Below are 18658 nucleotides of genomic sequence, written 5' to 3' on the forward strand. Positions count from 1 at the left end.
AATAATAATAATAATAATAATAATAATAATAATAATAATGTCTGCATGCACAATTATTCTTATGTAATTTTGGTGATCCATATATTCTAGGGGGTTTGTCGTATGTTTTGAGCCTTTTGATTATATCTTGATCTCTGGATGTCGTTTTACCCATTGTTGAGTTTATTGAATTGACTTTGGTAGGACAGTATGCAGCTGGAAATGTGTATTCTGATCATGAAGTAGAAATTTCATTTTCCAGTCATGGAATTCGGAATCTAAGACTACAGTGGAGTTTTCTTTTTCAGCTTTGGTGATAATTTGAGTGAGAATTTAGGTTGTTTTGCTATGTGGCAAGAAAAATGAGGAATGATTATGTAAGGATGTCTTTAGAAAGTTCTGATGGTAGGAAGGTAACTGAAGCAAACCAAATAGTTGAATTACTGAGTGAGCATTTTGCAAGGGTGAAAACCATCTTCTGGTGATGTTACATTACTGGAAGTGACACCTGACTGATGCTAGAATAGAGGTTGAAGAACTGGAGATGCTTAGAATATCGCTGAACCTCAATGCAAACATGGCCATGGGATTAGATGGTATATTGGCCTGTGTATTACAAGATCATGGAATTGAATTATGATCTCCTCTGACCATGGTGTTTAATTTTAAACCTCAGTACTATAAAGTTGCTAATGAAGTGGAAAAAGAGGAAAATAGTCCCACTGCATAAAGGTGGCTTCAAGCAGAACTAGCAAATTATGGGCCAATCAACATTTTAGGAGTTGTGATTAAGGTATCAGAAAAATTGATAAATGACAAAATTCAGGTCTATATGGATAGGAATAATTTACAAAGGAGGGGGTTATGACAAGCTAAAGAGTTAATTTTTAACTTTCATGGCATAAGAATTTGGAAGAGGATTGATGTTGGTGGTGGGAGATAGTCAAGAGACGTTTGTAGAAAGCAGTATCAGACTATACCCAGAGTCAGAAGGATACATCAGGCAGTAGTTAGATGAGTGAATAGTATCATCATTAAGCAGGAGTTGCAAAGAAAGAAAAACTCTTGGTAGGAATATAAAGAAAAACAGTACATAAAGATTGGCTTAGGAAGGATGCTGTTTGGTATCTGTTGTTCAAATCTTTCCATGAAGTAATTAGCTAGTGTGGAAGAAGAGGACTGCCCACTGACGTGCCCTAAATTTGTTGGTAAAGTTTGTTTTGGGCGGTGAATTAGCCAGAATGAATGACAAAATCAGATAGGCTGACAATATCTGCCAGAAAATCTTGCTTGAGGAATTTAAGTGTTTCATCTAAAGGAACATTTGTAAATAAGGACACAATATGAAGGCTATAAAGGAAATCACTTGGGCAAAGATGAAGATCTGATATCTTTCTTTAAAAAACTACTTCATGGAAAGATTCGAAGAATGGATACTGAAGAGCATCCTTCCTAAGTCATTTTTATGGTACGGATATGTTGATGTTTTCGCAGTTTGCCATGGGTCCCATACAGATCTTCAAGAGTTCATCAACAAGATCAACATTTTTCATCATTTTCACATTTCACTCTTGAGATAGAAGTAAACAATTGTATTGCCTTTTTAGATCTCCTGTTACTTTGTCAACCACATGCTAGCCTTAATTTCTCAGTATCCAGAAAAAAACACATTCTGAACTTTACATTCATCCTCTATCACATCATCATAATTGTCAAAAATCTGGCACCATTAAGATTTTAGTATGTCGAGCATACTCTCTCTTTGATCCACTGAATTGTTGCTCTCCCAAGAAATAAGTCACATGAAGTCCACCTTCCTTACTGATGGGTTTATGGAATCATATAAAAAAAAAAAAAAATCAGCTAATGCCTTTTTGTTCCCATATAGGGAATAGGTGAAGCTGTTTTAGCCCTATCTAACTATTGGAGACTGAGTGGGAAATTCAATCTCCACTGGTAGCCAATCAGAGATAGCTGGCCCAAGGCTATCACTAATTAATCGGTACGCAGTGAAGAAGACAGCTAATAAGTGCTGCCATCTCCTGGTCCCTAACCCTAACACAATATTTTTAATGTCTGAAAATAGTGTGGGTTTGATGGCTGATTTTCTTGAGTTTACGGGACGAAAAACCCGAGTTTCTGGGTGAAAAAACTCGCTTTCCCGTGCCAGAGATCGACTAACTCAAGAACCAGTTGAAAAAAGACTTAGAAAAAGTTCCTCCAGTCGGTGACTAGACTCAAACTTATTAGTCTTCCTTTGTGTGGTCAAATGCCTTAGAGTGCAAACGCCATGTCTACTGAGCTACACAGACCATAATAGTGATACAGAGGTGGTCTGTTATGTTAAAGATGTCTCAGAAGGTATAGCCAAACTACTTAGACCTCTTGACCTACAAGTGTCCCTCCATCCTGTCAACAAGATATCTACTTTCCAGGCTCAGCTAAACATAAACTTCCACCCTGGAGTGTATCAAATTCCTTACCAGTGTGGATTATCATATTTCAGCCATAAAGGTAGATCTGCAGCCATGTGTCATGGCAGCAGATCTACATTCAGATCTACATAAGTTCTTTTCTTTTCTTTTCTTTCTACATAAGTTCTTTTTGATTAACACAAAAACACAAGATATAAGTAATAATATTTATTTAAGGCCAAATATTTCAGCCTGAATAACACGTTACCATATATTTCAGCCATCAGTGGTGAGGATAATTAATTATGTTAATTACGTTAAGTTCCATGAGCCAGTGCAACTGGGACTTGTGGAGCTCACTATCCCATAAGACACAGAGTTCTTTGGAAGAAAATTAAGGTTCTTCATAAATGTGATAATCTCTTGGAATGTTTATACAAAGAGTTTTGAGACTTTGCTACACTGACCAGATTTAAATCGAAATGATGGACTTAAATTCTCTCTCTTATGGGAAATAGTTCTTCATGAATTCTAGCATTAACTTAATTTTTTTTTCAAATCTTGTTAAAGTTATTTTTACTAGAACCTTAATATAATTAGACCATGATTAGAGAATCAGTGGCTGATTAGAGATATTAAAGAGTGCTCTATGGAAAAGTTAAGTCCAGGAGAAGGCAGGTGACCAGTTGTATGTATACCACATATCTCCATACTTAGTCCTCTGTTGTTTAATTTGTACATCATTGATATAGGAAATGATTTGATGGGAAATATTCAGTTGTTTGTTGATGATGCAAAATTGGGAGGAGTGATAGTAAATGAAGGTGATGTAGAGATCCTGCCAGATAACTTAAATAGCCTATAAATATGGCAGAGGTAAATATTTGCCAGCTTAATGTGGCCAAGTGTAAGGTGATGCACTTTGGGCAGAGGAAACCACAAGCTGCATACTATATTGACGAGATCTCGATAAAGGTCGAAACCAATCTAGGCAGTGGCCCTTCCCATAATGCAAAGTACATATCTGTAAGAATATGTGCTTTGCATTATGGGATACTAAAGCAAGTGATACGAAGTCATTAGCCTCTATGTACAAGTTACCCAGTTGTAAAGTTACTTCACATTCAAACTTTGTTTGCTTATGCTTGGATAAAGGATTAAACCAAGAATATAATTTCTTGGCATCTTTAATTTATAATCATCAGTAGTTTTGGTTTTGTTTCTATTAAAATTGATATTATTCTTTCAGATTGTCTATTGTTACGCTATGTAGATGATGTGTTTGCCATCTGGTCCCATGGACAAGACACTTTGGATGCTTTTGTCACCTACCTAAACAGCCAACACCCCAAAATTCACTTCACAGTAGAAAAAGAATCAAATAACTGTTTACCATTTCTTGACACATTAGTCACCCGCCTTTCAGATGGATCACTATCTTTTTCTATTTACAGAAAACCTACACACACAGGAAGATACCTACATAAACAATCACATCATCATCCAGTCCGACAATACGGCATTTTAAAAACGCTTACACACAGAGCCAGAGCCATTTGTTCTAACGATACAGCTCTAACCACTGAACTCTAATACCTGTGCCATACGTTCTTAGCCAACAGCTACAATCCTTACAAAATAGATAAAATACTACATAGGCCCATTACTCTGCCCTCCCCTAATACACAAGAATACAACATGACCATTTCTATTCCCTATATCATAGGTACATCAGAAAAGATAGACAAAGTATTGTTGAAACATGGCCTTCACACCACTTTCAAACCTAATGTCAAGCTGGCAACTCTGATTCGCGCGCCTAAGGATAAACTTCACCCTTTAGCACACCCAGAAGTGTATGAAGTTCCTTGTGACTGTGACTTGGCCTATTATGGGCAAACAGGAAGATCAGTGAACATCTGCCTGGAAGAACATGAAAGATACATTCGCTACTATTACTATGGCAAGTCGGGACTGGCAGACCATGCTTTGGACACTCCTTCACAGAGGATTAGATAGAGGAAAACAAATGTGCTATTTAGGAGTCGTTATAGATCTGAAAGATTATTTTTTGAGTCAGCAATGGCTTTGAAGAATTCTCCCAACCTTAATAAATATGGTTGCATTAATTTGCCAAAAACTTGGGAGACGGTTATCTTAAGAAAAACTCCTGGATAGCTTTTTTTTTTTTCCTGTTAGCAAAAATAGGACTTTAGATCTTTTGTCTTTTGCAATTATATTGTTTCACTCACTCACTGTCGCGTGTACAAGTGTGTTGTGCTCTGATGATGCTGAGTTGAAAATCAGCGAAATATAAGCATTAATAAAACATCTTTGTGATAAAAGTGTGTGCGGTGTTGTTTATACTGTGAAAAATAAGTCATGAATTGTCTATTGTTATTAATAACTGAATGTAAGAATTCCTTTCTGTAATTAATGCAACTTTCTTTCTAGACTCACTCCACTTCCCATAACTTTATATTCCTTTCCATTTGGAAGAGTAGTTAAAAATTCCTCATCACTTTTCCAGAATATATCTAATAATCCAAGTGTTTTAATTTCTAATTGTTCCATTTCTCTACACAATATTTGCTACTTTTCCAGGTGATTCAATCCTCTCATGTTCCATGTTCCAATTTTAATACTTTGTTTATATATTTTATTTCTAACTTCCTTGGTTTCTACAGAAATCACTTTCTCACTTCCAGGCTGACAGAATGCTTAACAGCACTGATGGCCAGTCAAATCTAATGGTGAATTCTCCTTACATCTCTGACCTATCATATTAAACATTGGGGCCAGTACTGTAACCGGGTCTCAAGAACCAGTTACAGTGTTCACAGTTTAGGTGGGATAAGCACCTGGGGTGAGAAGGCAGACACACTGCTTAGTGTAATAAATTCAGCATTATAGGAAAGATTCATCCCCAGCCCTTAGTTAATATAGGTCAGATAATAGTAAGATTTATTATTTGAAATAGAGTATGGTGAAGCATCGGGTTCCTTGGAGTTGGCATTCCCATACTTACTAGGTGGCAGTCCCTGGGGGTTAACCGCAATAATTCTGAATTTCTGAACTCCAGACTATTTTTAAATGGTATAAATTAAGTGAATATTAATACTAGCATTATTTCATTATTTTTAAATGATGTTTTGATAACATTGTTACTTTTAATGCTAGAGCCCAATTCTGTGTTATTTCTCACTCATTTGTGTCTTGTCAAATCTATGTTGGTATAAGATTACAAATATTGCATTCTCAGCATCTAAAAAATTAGGCTTTCTCTTTCACTGACAGTATTGTTTGACTTTTGAACAGCTATTAACTCTATACAGATCCACTCAACCATGAAATGCTGTTCTTACATTTGGAGTGGTGTCTCTAAGAGCTTCCTGAAAGTACCTCTCTCAGTACCAAAGAGAGCAATTAGAGGAATTAATGATCCATCTCTCACTATAATAAAATTAGTTTAATCCTTTATCCAAGTGTGAGCAAACAAAGTTTACGCCTGAAGTATCTTCAGGACTAGGGTAAAGTGATACAACACCAGGGCAACTCGTTGCAAAGGTGGAGAAAGCTACCAACACTCCTAACTCAGTATCTCCTATAATGCAAAACACATCTCCTTGTGGATATGTCTAATGTTATGCATTAAAGGAAGGGCCACTACCCAGACTAGTTTCGACCTTTATTGAGGTCTCTTCACCATCTCTCACTAATTCACCCTGATGATGATGTTCAGTTTTTTGCTGCTTGCATACAAATCTTAACATGGATTGAATATTGTTATTGTTACACGGTTATCTCCATGCAGTCAGATGACTCGATGTGGAAGATCCAGACTAATCTTCATACATGCAATACTTATATTGCCTTCTTAAACTCTTTCAATGTCAGGGCACACACAACTGTTTCTGGCAGTCCATTCCACTCATTCACTACTCTCCAAGAAAAAATCTATTCTGTACACCTTTACTAACCACACACTTTTACACAACTTCCATGGGTGACCCCCCTAGTTCTCTCTTTATTCATTATGTATTGAAAAATTTCTTTTGTGTCAACCTTATAGATCCCCTTTAGCGATTTATACATTTCTGTCATATTTCTCTTAATTCTGCCAATCAGCTAAACTTTGCAACTCATGCACCTTCAATCTATCCTCATCAGGAGTATTCCACAAATCTCTCACCTACTTAGTCATTTATCTTTGGATCCTCTCTCTCTACCACCTGCTGATCCCTGAGTTGGCATTAATAATTTCATTATTCTCATATGTGAAATCTGTTAAAACACATGTAGTAACTATTTACCCCCCCCCCCCCCACACCCTCCTTCCTTCATAGACAAACTCCTAACTCACTGGACCAATTTTTGTTTAGTTTCATTAATTCTTGTACTGCTGTCTTTTGGAACAGGTTCACACATTGTTAAATCAGCGTTAGCAAGGTTCATCTTTCTCCTCACTGTTGTGTTCCATTCCCAGTACTAAGCTACTGAAAGGCAGACTCAAATTGCAAGGTCAACCTTCAATAATATGAAAATTCTACTGACATCTAGAGAACTAAATTTGAAAAGAAGATTAAGAATCTACAAATGTTACACATGGTTCATATTACTCTATGGAGTAGAGACATGGACACTTTCCAATCCGAGCATGAAAAAACTGGAAGCATTTGAAATGTGGATGCTGAGAAGAATTCTGAGGATATCATTGAAAGACAAAAAGACAAACGAAGAGGTACTAGAAATGGTAGGCGAAGAAATTGAAGAAGTAAAGAAGATGAAGAATAAAAGAAATTAAAAAGAGAGAAATCAACTGCTTTGGACATTCTTAGACACAATTGCCTACAAAGGACACTTCTTGAAGGAACTGTTGAGGGAAAGAGAAGGAGAGGAAGGCAGAGACTGGAGTGGATGAAAAATATAGAAGAATGGACCTATCACCCATTTGACGAATGTGGCAGAGAGGCACAGGACAAGGTAGAGACACATGGCAGTCGATCTCCTGGTGGAAGAGGACACCTGACAAGACAAGATATTGTAGTTGTCTAAGGCACTTCTTAATGTATCATTCTATGTAGGCCTTAGTGTTTGTCTGGGTCTCTTGCCTGCCATCCTGCAATAAAACAGTTGTCTTGTTAACCTTTCCTCTTCCACTCTGTTCAAGTGATCATACATATAGAGGTGGTTGACTTCATATCACTTGATTCAGTATCCCTTAATACGTAGATCAGTGTATACCAGTTTCAAAAGTGGGTCTTATTGACAACCTTCTTTATGACCTTCCACTGATCCCCATTGTGAATTGTATCAAATCTTTCTGGTTGAAAGATTCAATATTCAATCTTTCATGATGAATTTCATAATCATCCACGTTTAAGTCCAAACCAGTCAAAATGATTTGAAACATCATAAATAGCTATCTGGGTGTGTTTAAAGGATTCTGACATTTAAAGTATTCTGATAAAAAACAAAATGGATCAAAAACATCTACACAAGTGACAGTCACCTGTATATTGATAACATCCCTATAGAACAAGTTGACTCCTACCAATTACTTAGGAGAAATAATAAAAATGAATAATTGTTTATCTGAAGAACTAGAAAAAAGAAAGAAAGCTGCATGGTTATCATTCAACAGACTAAAAGAAACACTTACTGATCCAAATCTTGACATCTCTGTGAAGGCAAAACTATTTAATAGCGACATACTTCCATCACTCACATATGGATCAGAAACATGGAACATGACAAGAAAAGAAGAAGAAACTATCAGAACCTACGTGCAATAGAACGCAGGATTTGTAACATCAGCAAAATGGAACATGTTAGGAACACAGAACTAAGAAAGAGATCAGGCATAAAAGATGTGGTAACTGCAGTATATGAAAGCAAGATGAGAATGGCAGGTCACATAGCCAGACTCAGGAATAATAGATGGACATATACAATACTCAACTGGCAACCAAGAATAAAGAGAAAAGCAGGAAGACCACCTACAAAATGGGAAGATCCACTAGTGAAATCTATTTGTATAACATGGAAGAGAGAGAGAGAGGCTCAAGATTGAGATCGTTGGAAGCATCTTTGTGACCTGCACGCGTGGAGAAATCCTGAATGAAACACAGGTCCATCAAGGTAATCAAGTGATATAAGCAAGAATCCTTATATCACTTGCATCCATGGAATTAGCATGGATGTTAGTAATTGATTTTTAATACTATAGTCCAGCATGGATTCTATCACATAGTACTAAAATTAAATATTTGGTGGCACTTCAGGATGCATTTCATTAGTCTTTCATGCTTATCAGCTTTGTCAGAATATATATTGCTTTGATGTTCTTCAGCATTCACTCTCTCTCTCTCTCTCTCTCTCTCTCTCTGTGTGTGTGTGTGTGTGTGTGTGGTCCTGGTAATAATTTTTTAATTTAATTCTGAAACGTTTTGTACATTTTTTGCCAGGTGGAGTTGATGTTTCAGATATAGCAGCTAGGCCTCGTCATTCTCCTTATCCCATGATTTCTGTGAAGGAAGCACAAGCAGTAGTTCTCAGCCAAGTGGCTGAACCTATTAGTACAGAACTGCTAAAATTAGAAGGTTAGTGATATTTAAATACAGATAATTCAAATTTATCTTTTGACAAAAAGAAATTTAAAAAAATTTTTTTATATAAAATAAAACAGCAAATCACCTTTGACATTGTTCGTATTGATAATACCCATTGGTTGGAAAGACCTGGATTTGAATACATTCTAAGATATGTAAAACTCTTCTTAGAACTTTTTTAGCTGAAAGTTAACCAGTTTCGTACAAAGATAAGATGTTTTCTTTCAGCAAAATAGATCTGCATGTTCTTTTGCACTAGTGCCAAAGAACACAAACTGTGGATTACTGAAATTAAGCTTATAAGAAGACAAGTTACTCAAGTGTAACAGATTGTTGAGATGCATGAAAAGAAGAAGAAATAATGTTGTTCCTCTAATGGTAAATTACAAAGTTGATCAGTTAGTTGAGTAAGAAGTGATTGATATGGCGTTTATTCAAGAAGATTTGAATCACAAAGCATTTTCACTGTGGACTGAAGAGGAGGGTTTAATTAATATTCATTGCATTCAATCTTCCATTTATATGTAAAACGGAAATGTCCCTCTTACATATATGTGGCCTTAGAAATAGCCTTAGTTGCCTATTATAACCATGTAATTTGACTTTTCTTTAAACTAATTTTGCTTTACAGTCGTGGGGAGAGAAGGACAAACACTATCTCAATAACCCTGCTTTATCTATGAAGTTTTCTTATTATTTGGCTGCTTTGTTTGTTTCGCAAGAGAGAGAAATGAAGCGAAGGGGGGGGAGGACCCAAGTTGCTTAGAAGAAATATCCTGTTATCATCCTATCAGATCAGCTAACTACTTTCAGTTTGAAAGTCATTATGAATTGTTCCTCAAATCCCAGACAAGATTCACACGGAGGTTTACTTAATCAGAAGGCATCATCAAAGTGCACTCATCAAGTCCAATTAGATTAAAATTAATAATAAAAAATATTTCACCTGATAATAATCTTTTTTCTTTTTTTTTTTGTTTATGCAAATGCAAATAATTTTTGTTTTAATTTAGAATCATTGATCTTTTCTGCTTTGTCAATACAGTAATACCCAGTCTTACAACAATTTGTTTTATGATGATCTGCTCATGCGACACTTTTCAATTATTACCAGTCTGCAATTTATGTGATGTTGGATTTTCTCATATGATTTAGCAACATGATGCTGTGAATCAAGTGATGTGCGGTATTCATGAACTCAGTTTATTTGAGACATTGTTGCATGCGATGCCTCTGTATTTTAGTGTTTCACTGTGAATTATAAATATTTTATAATTTGATTTTTTAACGATACTTGTGACATAATGATTAGAAATATATACACGTTAACACAAGAATAATGTTTAATTTGCTGAATATTACAGACTATCTTCAGTGGCTACATAGGAATAGTTTTAAAAAACAAAATGGAATACGAACAATTGATCATTCACACATAGAACGAGCTGCGTGATGTCATATCGCTAAGTATCAGAAGAGTAAACATTTTTAAAGTCATAATTAAGGATATTATTTCAGAAATTCATGTAATAATCTTAAATAACATTAGACTAATATAGGAAATTTACCAAAAAAAAAAAAAAATAAAATAAAATTAATGTGTTATCCTGATTAAACTTTCCCAAATTTTTGATATTGATATACAGTCATTACGATTCAAGTTAGGACGTTGAAGTAAGGCCTCCACACTGTCTTCAAATAAACGTTCAAATTTGTAGCGACATCTGTGTAGGAGGAGAGTCTTGGACCAAAGGATGTTGTGGCTTGTTTCTAATCCATGCTGAGCTAATTTAGAAATATTTGGCAAATTAAACATTATTCTTGTGTTAATGTGTATATATTTCTAAATATTTTATAACTATTATTTTATTTTATTGTATTGTTGTTAACAATAGCAAATGGAATTCATAGTAAGTGTGCTGTTGCTTCCAGTGAAAAGAAGAAGATGCATAAATCTATTACATTAAATACTAAGGTTAAAATTATTAAATTTAGTGATGATGTATTGAACAGAGAGAGATAGACTGCAAGCTAAACTTACTTTATGGTATTGTTAGTTGTTACAAAGATAAAGTTCCTAATGAAGTGAAAAGTGCTACACTAGTTAATACTGTATTACAGTTATCTGTAGATGTGACAATATTATATTTAATAATAAAACATGTAAAAACCACAGTAATAACTTTAAATTAATAAAGGCGCAAATATTTGGATATTATTTCTGGGAAAACTCCCAAAGTACGTGAATTCTATCAACGTCCACCGGCCCTACATAATCTCTGAGGTTTGGAAGCTTCACAATGTAAAATTGAGGTCACACCTCCGACCAATAGGCGATAACACAAACACTTCAAGGGCAGAAACACCTAACCAACTTGACATAGCATCCACTTCCTCCATGAGTTCAGACAATGACCAAGCATAGTAGAAATGGACTGCACCCCCCCCCCCCTGAAAAAACCAGTTGCTTTTTCAACCCCTTTCCCACCCTATATAAAAAATCGCCCCTCCTATCCCCAATAATAATAATAATATATATGTATATATATATTATACAAAAAAACCTGGGTTTTTCTATTTTAATTCCCCCACATTACTTAAAACCCCCCCACTTCCTTCCAAAACACCCTAACTGCGGTAGTTTGCTCACCGCAGAAAGAAGACAAGCCACAACACCCAAGATAAAAGGCATGTGTAAATTTCTCTTCCTTTATGCTACGTATATTTGTTGGTAAATATACATTTACAATATCCTAAGAATTCATGAGTAAAAAGCCAATGACATTAAAACAGGGGCACTCCTAAACAGAAGCAGGCAAAATAGCTGTAAATATAAAAGTACAAATATTTCGTACTGAAATTAACAGTACGTCTTCGGTGTCATACAAACGGTTAAAAGAATGGAATACAAAGTGAAGAACAGTCGGTGGATCACCAATTAGCAGTGTTGCCGCTTGCTAGGAGATTAATTACTAAATCTTATTAAATAATCCTTTAAAGATAATTAATTTTTATTGATGGTTGCATAAAATAAAAGTCTCCCAGATTTTTGAGAGAGTTAGACAGTCATTTCGATTTAGATTCGGCTGATGTAAAATAGCTTCACAACTTTCTTTAAAGAGGCGTTCATATTTGTACCTGCATCTATGGAGGAGAAGAGCTTTATCCCACTGGATATTATGAGTAGTGTCAATGCTGTGTTGTGCTAGACCACACTTATGAGGTTTCATGTATTCAATATAATATTGATTTTCCTTAATTCTTTTTACCACAGAACGGCCTGTTTGTCCAAAATAAGATACATTGCATTCACATGGTATTTGGTAAACACCTGCCAAAGATAGAAGAGGCGCCAGTTTATCTTTTGTAGAAGGCAATAAATAAGAAATTTTTGATAGAAATATATGTAGGAATCAGATGATACTTCTTCAGAATTCTGCCTATTGGTTCTGAGATGCCTGGAATGTAAGGATTGGAACTCTGTGGTCTGTTGAAAAAACCTGAGGTATTGGATCATAGGACTCAATTATCTGCTGGATTTGATTGGGGTTGTAATCATTTGATTCTATTAGCTTTGTTATAATGAAAAGTTTTTGTTGTAATATTACTGGAGAGGAGCACACTTTATGTGCTCTATTATTAAGGATTTGAAAATGCCAACTTTTTGAGATGTGTGATGAGCAGACTTTTGATGAATGTGTCTGCCAATGAATGTAGGTTTTCGATAGACATTTGTAGACAAAGTACCAGAAGATGTACATGTAAGGAGGATATATCCAAGAATTTTCTCTTTCCATGGTGAATTGAATATGTGGGTGAAGGCTATTTATCTGTTGTAGAAATGTGGAGAGTTTTTCTTCAGCATGTGACCAAATAGCAAAAACATCATCGACAAATTACCAGCTTGTCATGTGGCAATTTATCAAATGGCTTTGCAAAATCTAAATATACCACTGTATATGCAACACCCTTATCCAATGCATTTGTCACTTTATTATAAAAAGTAAGCAGATTGCTAAAGCACGATCTTCCTTTAGTAAATCCATGCTGGCCACCAAAGAGTATTTTTCTGTTGTCAACCCAATTCTGAATCTTAGCCCTAACTAACTTCTCTAATACCTTAACCACCAATCCAGACACACAGACTGGTCTATAATTCAAAGCCCTACCCTCCCTTATGAACTGGAACAATTTTACCCTCTTTCCACTCTTTTGGAACTTGACCCAGTGAGAAAGACTCATTTTTGAAAAAATATGAAAAAGTTGTAACTCTCTAGAACATTTCCTCAAAACACGTGGTGAAAAGCATCAAGCCCCACAGCTTTATTTTCATCAAGTCTATTAAATTCCTCATATACCTCCTGTTCATTTACTAACAGTTCCTCCTCCTCCTCCTTTCCCACTGCTTTCAAGTTCTGCATTCATAAGAATGAAATACCTTTATAAATTGCTTATTAAATATCTCAGCTATATCCTTCACAGCGGTTATCATTCCTCCATTTTCACTAGTCAATCCCTCCTACCATAATCATTCTTTCTTCTACTGGCCACATATTGAAAAAAACTCCTGAGGATTTTTTTTGGCTACTTTAGCTAACTGCTGCTCATACTGCACTTTTGCTACCTAGTGAGTCACCTTCCTTGCCTGCTCTTTGTACTTCTCATGCAACTGGAAAGTTTCATGAGAAGTACAAACTATAACTACTCATCTTGTTATAACTACTCATCTTGTGATTCTTCCATAATACCTTCTTCTTCTTCCAGATTGCATACCTTATCTCTTGATTCATCCATTTCACACTTGCTCTATTTATCCTTTTAACCTTTGGAATATATTGTCTCAACCAAATAGTTCTTGAGTAGGGCCCAAGCAGCATTGATATCCTTTCCATCCAGTTCCTCTTTCCAATTTATTATCTCAAGATGTTTCCTGAGCTTTTCATAATTACCAGTCTGTAATTCCACATATATCCCTTTCTAACAGACGTCCTCGGATGACTGGTCACCCTGCAAGTGATCGCCTCGTGGTCACCTTCACCAACTGGGGAAGATTTGACACCTCATTTATAATAACATCATCTGATGAGATGATCAAGTCCAACTCTTGATCCTCGTGTATCCTCCGTTATGTACTGCCTAAGGTGCATACAATTACATACACTTAGTTGAAAATTCTTAGCAAAATGAGTGCTCATTATTTGAACAATATCATTAGCTTCTGACACTGGGGTCTGCATTCAGTATATTTATTCTTTCACATTCATTCTTTTTATATTTGTGGCAGAATGATAGCATTCTTTTGGATTGCCTTTAGCCTGCACAGCCAACCTTTTTGTGCTGTGATATAGCTTTCTGCACAATACTTGTAACTTTTATGGTCTGCACTTTATATATTTCATATTCCTCCTCATATTTTCACAATATTCCTTCCACATCTTCTGGTTCTTTTGCTTATTAAGTTTGCAACTTAATAAGCTATGTAGGTATTCTTGGGAATACCTACATAGCCTGCTAGGGGGCACCATCAGGACTTTTAGGGAAACCATAGCTTCCTCGCTTCATTTCTCATTTACCTTGTTTAGTGCCTGCATGCAAGTGTATTTATTGTAAGTTCCTTTGAAGATGGTAACATGACATTGCCGAAATATTGGAAATATATTAAAGTTTAATTTAATGTATATTCTATTGTACGTTGTAATTTCCTTAAGTTATTTAGTAAGCATGTACAACCAACGTCTAAGCCTTTCTACGAGAATTATGATCAAATCTAACACTCTTTTGACCTCGAGTTCCCTCTTTCAAATGCTGCTTGTGGAGGATATCTTGCAGCATCTCAGTAAATTCTCCTTTATCCAGTAAATTCTCGTATCATGGGCATTCTCTTTTATCCAATCAAGGTTTGGATAATTTAAGTCTCCATAATGATTACTCATTTAGTACCCATCAGGTGATGCATTTGGTAATTTGATGTTGCATTTCATTGTCCCCAGCAGCCAAATTGCCAGGTATGTAGCAACATCCCCTCCGTATATTTCCTCCTTTTAGCTTCCAGCTGACACCAGATAGCCTCAAACTCACTGCTACATGGGACGTTATTACTATTGTTGCTTTCATGCATTTCTGCCATAATTGGACTTGAATCATCAGATGTCATTAGTAATACCTTCCCCATTCTCTCCTATCTGTTCTGTCCTTCCTAAAAATACTGCTATACTTTTTACACTTGAACCTAGTTACAGCATGTGATTCTGATAGCCAGTTTCAATTTTAATAATCTTAGGTCACAATGTATTTACTAAAGCAATAAACTCAACCCCTTTATTCCTAATGTTCATGGCATTATTGTACAGACATAACAACTTATTACCTGGATTTTGCTTAAATCTTGACTTAAATTTACAGTCTGCTTGGCCCAGTTGGGCAACTTTCTCTTTTCCCCTTACCAGATACTCCTTTCCCTTTCCACCCTTCCATATTCAATGATGTTCATAACATTATCATGTTTTCCCTACCATAACTGAACTTGCACACACATTCTACCATTCCATCCATGATGATTTAATTTCCTTGATTCTCTCTGCATTCAGTCTCAACCTGTTAAATAATTTCTACATGCCAAATCCATTCAAGTGCAGACCATCCCTCTTATACAAGCCTTTTTTACCATCAAACTTGCTCCACACATCTTAAAGCTCACATCCATTTCTCCTAAACAGCTTGCACATTGAATCATTTGCTGCCAAAGTCCTCCTTCTTAACTTGGTACCATTGTATTTCAGTAGTAAACTAACTCTTTCTCACTTATAACAGAACACATTTCACCTTAGAAAAGAAAACAACATTCTGTCCTTTCTGCATCAGTGACTTGCCTTCTTAATGGTTCATTAACCTTTTCAGTTTACAGAAAGCTTATGCACAAAGCTAGATACATTCTAACTCTCTCTCTCTCTCTCTCTCTCTCTCTCTCTCTCTCTCTCTCTCTCTCTCTCTCTCTCTCTCTCTCTCTCTCATCTCTCTCTCTCACACACACACACACACACACACACACACACACACACACACACACACACACACACACACACACACACACACACACTCTTTCCTCACCTCTACTCTGTTGAGCATTATGATATCATCAATACACTAATTTACAAGGATTAAACCATTTGTTATGGCATAACATTCGCTAATCTCAGTCATTAATGCCACTTTCTATAAGTTAATGGCCACAGCCTCAAAAAAGTTAGATATTCTATTCCACCACTCCAATCGCATTGAAATCAAGTCTGCTTCCATCCAATCTCTCCAGGGTACTCAGGAGAAAATAGCCAGAACACTACACAAATATCATGTAATAATAATAATATAACTTCTATGCACTTCTCAACTATATATCAAATTATCAATCCTTACCTGCTCTGTCAAGATCTCCTTGCCATCTTTGAGTTTACCCTACTGCATACAGGACACCTTGTGCATAAACAGATTCACTTTTGACAAACTAGGAGAACAGTGATCATCTGGAAGACAACAAAAAATATATACATTGCAGTTATTATAGTAAGTCTGGACTTTGACTATGCTTTTGACACTTCCCACAAAAATCAAATGGAAGACAAGTGCACTTCATAGAAGCACACTGGAATTTGTTCTTTGAGTCACATTCAGCTCTTATACATTTATCTGATATATAACAAATATGATTGTATCAAGTTCACCCAAATATATGAACCATTAATTTTAAGACTCTAACCCAGAAGCCTTGTTTGCCTATGAACAAGTCCTAGAAGGTGAAAAACTACCGAACTTTGGGTCTAGTACTTCTGTTTTTTGCAGTTTTGCAATTTCTGTTTATGTAATTAATGAGTATAATAAACTTTGATTCATTTATTCTGCTTGTGATGGTATTTTCTTGCATTTTAGTCTTTCCATATTTACTAGTATTGATATTCATAACATACATGGAATAAAGAAGCTAAATTTACTTAAATATAAAGAGCCAATAGGCTTCATTTCGGCGATATAAACATTATTTAAATTAAGGGGATAAATCCCACATTGTTTTAAAACCGAATAAGAAACTCTAAGATTGGAATCCGAGAGTTTCATGCCGAATAGAGTATAGTAAACTATAAAAGTATCGGTGACTACTAGCATGAGCTAATGCATGTAGTCTAAGTACGTAGTACAAACTCGGGCAACTCGTAGCAAAGGTGGCAAAGTTCTGATCACTATTCTTGGTATTTTCTATAATGTAAAACACATTTCCTAGGAAATGTTTGCTGTTATACATTATGGTGGGAGGTGACTACCCAGACCGATTTCAGCCTTTATTGAGTCTTCATCAGTGAGTAGCTAGACCAAATTAATACCAAAGGTTATAGCAAAAAGAACTTATATACTCTGCTATAATAGTTGTTAAAAAGGTGCACCCATTAATTTACTTAAATATAAAGAGCCAATAGGCTTCATTTCGGCGATATAAACATTATTTAAATTAAGGGGATATTAAATCCCACATTGTTTTCAAACCGAATAAGAAACTCTAAGATTGGAATCCAAGACTTTGCCACCTTTGATACGAGTTGCCCAAGTTTGTACTAAGTACTTGGACTACGTGCATTAGCTCACGCTAGTAGTCGCCAATATTTTTATAGTTTACTATACTATATTTGGCATGAAACTCTCGGATTCCAATCTTAGAGTTTCTTATTCAGTTTTAAAACAATGGACGAAGCTAAATTTTTTTTCTATTCTTAAATCACATCTCTCTCTTTCTTTCTCTCCATTAAACTAATGATGTGGATACTAATAATTACTTTTGATTAGTATCTTGAATTATCATGGAATATCTTTTTGTAGGATAATTATGAAAAAAAAATTCACCTAGTTTTTCGTTTATGTTCATACAAGCTGAATATTGTAACTTATGGAAAGAGAAGTACAATTACATTAATTGAAAATTTTATTTATATCTATTTGTAGATGCTTTGAGACATATCTTAGCAAAGGATGTTTTTGCAGAACATCCTCTACCTCCTTTTCCTGCTTCCATTAAAGATGGATATGCTGTTCTAGGTAAGACTGATAGGTCAATTTTTTAATTCCTTCTGAATTATCACACTATAATGAAAAACAGTATATTGCAACATCCAAAGTTGACAATTACAAAACTAGATGTTTTATCTAATTTGATTCCTAACTAGTGTTTTAGCAGCCATTTCATATTGCTGTATGAGCTGGAGATCATACTGGTTAATATGATCTCCAGCTTAGTTAGCTCACTCACTGAATTACATTGTTCAGGCAAACATAGTATTGCACAGAATACTACATAAAAACCTATAAGCAATAAGGCAAAATGCAGAAACATATTTTTCTTTTGATTACAGAGTAGTTTCCACTATATTACAAAAATCACAAAAGGGTGATTCTGTTTCAGAAATTATGCATGCATATGAGAGTCTAGTGTTAGTATCTTGTTCATTTACAATCTCATTAACAGTGGCACCTGTTGGTAAGTATTCTTGAAGCAGTTAAAGAGTCAAAGTGAAATTTTAAATGAACAGGAATGTTTCTGCCATAAAAGGACTCGGAGAAACCTGTGTGTTTTTTTTCTCATCATCATCAAATTCCTGCCATGTACCCTCAAGG

The 18658-nt window shown here is 35.4% G+C and overlaps 1 protein-coding gene across 2 annotated transcripts in view; it reads left to right on the forward strand.

Moving 5' to 3' along the window:
* cin (Molybdenum cofactor synthesis protein cinnamon) overlaps positions 1-18658 on the forward strand; it is a 377936-nt gene that overhangs the window by 141364 nt on the left and 217914 nt on the right. For both annotated transcript variants that reach the window (XM_090403113.1, XM_090403112.1), the window contains exons 10-11: positions 8861-8995; positions 17990-18082. In XM_090403113.1, the coding sequence (XP_090259239.1) occupies positions 8861-8995; positions 17990-18082 (228 nt within the window). The remainder of the gene's footprint in view (positions 1-8860; positions 8996-17989; positions 18083-18658) is intronic.

Source organism: Typopeltis vanoorti, chromosome 13 (assembly GCF_054136105.1).
Source record: "Typopeltis vanoorti isolate ZY-2024b chromosome 13, IOZ_Tvanoo_1.0, whole genome shotgun sequence".
Taxonomy (NCBI): domain Eukaryota; kingdom Metazoa; phylum Arthropoda; class Arachnida; order Uropygi; family Thelyphonidae; genus Typopeltis; species Typopeltis vanoorti.